Source organism: Lactuca virosa, chromosome 1 (assembly GCF_052849685.1).
Source record: "Lactuca virosa cultivar CGN04683 chromosome 1, Lactuca_virosa_CGN04683_v6, whole genome shotgun sequence".
In the NCBI taxonomy this organism is placed as follows: domain Eukaryota; kingdom Viridiplantae; phylum Streptophyta; class Magnoliopsida; order Asterales; family Asteraceae; genus Lactuca; species Lactuca virosa.
The window spans coordinates 27,356,645-27,360,346 of record NC_136426.1 but is presented as its reverse complement, the minus strand read 5'-3'; the positions used below and the strand labels follow the sequence as shown (position 1 = coordinate 27,360,346).

Genomic DNA, 3,702 nt, shown 5'->3' with positions numbered 1-3,702 from the left:
ATTCACATTGTGAATCTGACTTACTATTATGCACACTGTGAATCTGAAAAAGTTCACAAAAAAAAAAAAAAACCTCGAACAGTGTAGATTCACACTGTGAATCTAGACTGTAAATATTTCAATTTTTAACATTCACAATGTGAAAAAGCTCCGACCAGTTTAGATTCACACTGTGAATCTGACTTACTATTATGCACACTGTGAATCTGAGAAGGTTCACAATATTAATCTGAACAGGTTCACAATGTGAATCAGAACTGAAATATCGTTTTTTTACATGAATATTAATATATTATAAAAAGTACAAAAAAACATGAATTTTGATATATTTATTAATTTTTTCCTATAAAAAAATAGACCTTAACTTTTCAACAAAGAAAATGAAGTGGGTTTTTTCGAAAAAAAAATCGTTTTTTATATATTATCATGGATCTCTTTGGAAAAAGGGCAAAAAATCGTGAACAACGGTATACTCGGTTTTTTTTTTCGATAAAAAACATGGCCTAAAAAAATTGTTAAACGAAAAAAAGAAAGTGAGTTTTGTTATAATCTGGTGCATGTGCGTCTATTGTAAAAGTCTACAACTCTTCCTTTTGCCGTTGATCGTTTTAAATTACGACGCTTTGGATTGGTTCATTGGTTAATAATGGTTCTCTATTGAACTTTTCTCCCTTTATATATATATATATATATATATATATATATATATATATATATATATATATATATATATATATATATATATATATATATATATATATATATATATATATATATATATATATATATAGGCTTAGGTTATTTTGTTTAGAGTATCTATTGTGTTATTGTATGCATAAATTTGGGCCAATCAAATTTACTTATTTTAAGAAAGTGATTAATATATATTATTAATTTAAATATAATTGAAAAATATCATCTTAATTAATTGCAAGGGTATTTTTTGTCAATTAATATAGATTTAATAAAGGAAATTTGCATTTTTTAAGGAATCATAATTCTACTAATTTTAAAAATTCGATTTTACGAATTATAATTCTTATAATTCGGACATTCTGACAGAATATGTTTATTTATTTAATTCGGACATTCTGACATAATTTGTTTATTTATTTAATTATTTACTCAAAAATAAAAATATTCTTAAACAATAAATAATAAAAATATTCTTGAACCTATTTCTTGATAATGACTTTAAGAACTTCTTGTAGAATAACAAATTCTTGAACCATCAATTGAAGAATAAAAACAAAAATTACATTAATTCTTATAGAATACGGGTAACAATTGTTAAGAATTACATTTATTATTAAAGAATAAAACTAAAAAACTTTTAAATCGGGAAAAAAACATCAAAATCTAACAAAGACACTAATACATTCTAAAAGAATAATAATGTTGCTAAGAGTCACTTTCAATTTCATGGTCCATTCTTCAAGCATCAGTTGCTTCTGTGGAAACAAATCCAATGCATAAATCAATGAGAAAATATCCATATTCCATTCCAACAGAATTGGAATTCGTGATTCCATTCTGATAGAATTGGAACATACCGAAAAGTTAATTACCTTAGCAAGTCATTTTCCCCTACTAACAATGATGAAGGTCAATGTTAGATATAAATCTTAATATGTGAGGTAACTTACAAAAAAAAATGAATTTGTATGAATTATATATAAATTTGAAGTCTAATCTTAAGCAGCAAAGCAATTACACTTAGTGAATTAGAGTTCAAGCTTAGAGTTACCAAACTGACTAAATAAAATAGCCATGTCCATACCCTGTTGCATTGTAGGCACTGCAATGTCAACAGGGCAATCTCTAGAAAACCCAGCCTTTCCCGATTTTTGAACTTTCTTTATGCACCGCTTGAATTTCTCGTGACATTTCACATTCGTCATTCCTACCATACACAGATTACTCACTCATGTCAACTATATTTGTTAGGGCTCAAAGCTCACTTCAAACTATCATATTTATATCACCAAATCATCATCAAAACTTAAATTATCAAAGAATGGTAGAGATAGAAGAGATTAGAGGATAAAAGTGCACACCAAACAGGCAATAAATTCTATCGAATTCTCAAACAATACCTCTTTTCTCGACGCATTCATCATGAATCTGACAACACGCATCAAGATCATCGCACAGCCTTTCACCTGGACATCCAGTCCATCCAACGCCACAGTACTTCCCGTATCTAATCCCAATCGCTGATCGCAATGTCAATCAACAAACCCCAAACCAAGTCAATTAAATCTAATAACTTCTAAAAATGTTGGGGAAAAAAAATCAGATAGAGCATTATAGTAACAGTTTTCTGCCAAGCATCGCTTGCTGCATCTCACCTGACATTTCATTTATTTTCGATTTTCAGCAACGTAGAATTTAGATTTGAATAAAGTTAGAAAGATAGATATGTATAAACCTGAGATGCATCCGAAGATTCTGGGATCGCGATGGAGATGATTATGTGCATACCTGAAAGAAAACCTGCCGGTGGGGATGTTGAAAGAAAACGTCGTATCTGCCTCATCGGGATTCGGTCCGGGATCGCCGAACCGAATCGCACCTCGCCACCGGAGATGCCTCTTCCCTCGGTCTATAGCTGCGATGAACAGTGGCTCATCCTTTGGAGAACTGGAACGGTTTAATGAGGGGATCAATTTAGGGTTTTCAGAAATCGGTTTTTATATAAAGTGGGGAACGAGATTTAATAAAAGTCAATACCATGATTATAGGAATTATTTTTGGAAGTTATTAAACAAATTACTAAATTACCCTTATTTATTTATTTAATTTTTTATTTAATTTTGATTGGCCCACATTTTTGCATACGATAACACAATACTTAGTTTAAACAAATAAACCTAGCTATATATATATATATATATATATATATATATATATATATATATATATATATATATATATTGTGAGGTTCAATAGAGAACCATAATTAACCAAAGAACCAATCTTTTTTTCAACTTTTAGAACTTATTTTTTATAAAACAAAAACTAAAAATACAGAAATTCATAACTTTTTATCATTTTTCCAATGATATCAAATTCGATAAAAAAAATTTATTTTTTTTTCGTCAAATTCACAATGTGAATCTTTGAAGATTCACAATGTGACTCTAAATTCACGCGGTGAATCCGAAAAATATATTTAACATTCACAATGTTAAGTTATGAATTTAGATATTTTTAGTTTTTTTTTTCGATAAATAATAAACTCTATAACTTAAAAAAAAAGATTTGGTTACTTGGAGAACCAATAATTATGGTTCTTTATTGAACTTTTCCCTATATATATATATATATATATATATATATATATATATATATATATCCGTTAAGGGTATATAAGCTTAAGTAACTAAACTTATCATACTATATCGTTTTGTATCATATATACATTGTAATCGTCCAATGTTCTTATAATTGAACTTCTAAATTGATTTATTTCCAAGATTTTTATAGTCTAGTGGGTGTTCGGCAAAAAAGATGTGATGTAAGAGGAAGATAATAGTAAAATTTCAAAAATCTTGAAAATAAATCAAGTTAGGGTTAAAGTTTAAGAACATTATACTCTCTAATAAATGAAAGTTTTTTTTGCCACTTGTCACACTTTCATTCAAATTGTCAAATGTCATTTTGTAGTTATTTTGAAATTAATTTTTTTCCACATGTCAA

The 3,702-nt window shown here is 27.9% G+C and overlaps 1 protein-coding gene across 1 annotated transcript; it reads right to left on the bottom strand.

The window, feature by feature from the left end:
- Positions 1–1,717: 1,717 nt before the first annotated feature.
- Positions 1,718–2,539, bottom strand: LOC145112272 (putative phospholipase A2 homolog 1). The gene is made up of 4 exons (XM_079048457.1): positions 2,432–2,539; positions 2,316–2,351; positions 2,097–2,220; positions 1,718–1,903 (listed from the first exon to the last, which is right to left on the bottom strand). Exons 1-4 carry the CDS (start codon positions 2,537–2,539, stop codon positions 1,725–1,727), a joined length of 447 nt encoding a protein of 148 aa, XP_078904583.1. The 3' UTR covers positions 1,718–1,724.
- Positions 2,540–3,702: the final 1,163 nt, after the last annotated feature.

Excerpts from the sequence above, each read along its gene's own strand:
- LOC145112272 (XM_079048457.1), bottom strand. The coding sequence starts at position 2,539 with ATGAGGCAGATACGACGTTTTCTTTCAACATCCCCACCGGCAGGTTTT. Across the intron at positions 2,352-2,431 it reads AATCTTCGGATGCATCTCAG|GTGAGATGCAGCAAGCGATG; the intron begins GTTTATACATAT and ends ATGAAATGTCAG. Across the intron at positions 2,221-2,315 it reads GATGCTTGGCAGAAAACTGT|TCAGCGATTGGGATTAGATA; the intron begins TACTATAATGCT and ends TTGACATTGCGA.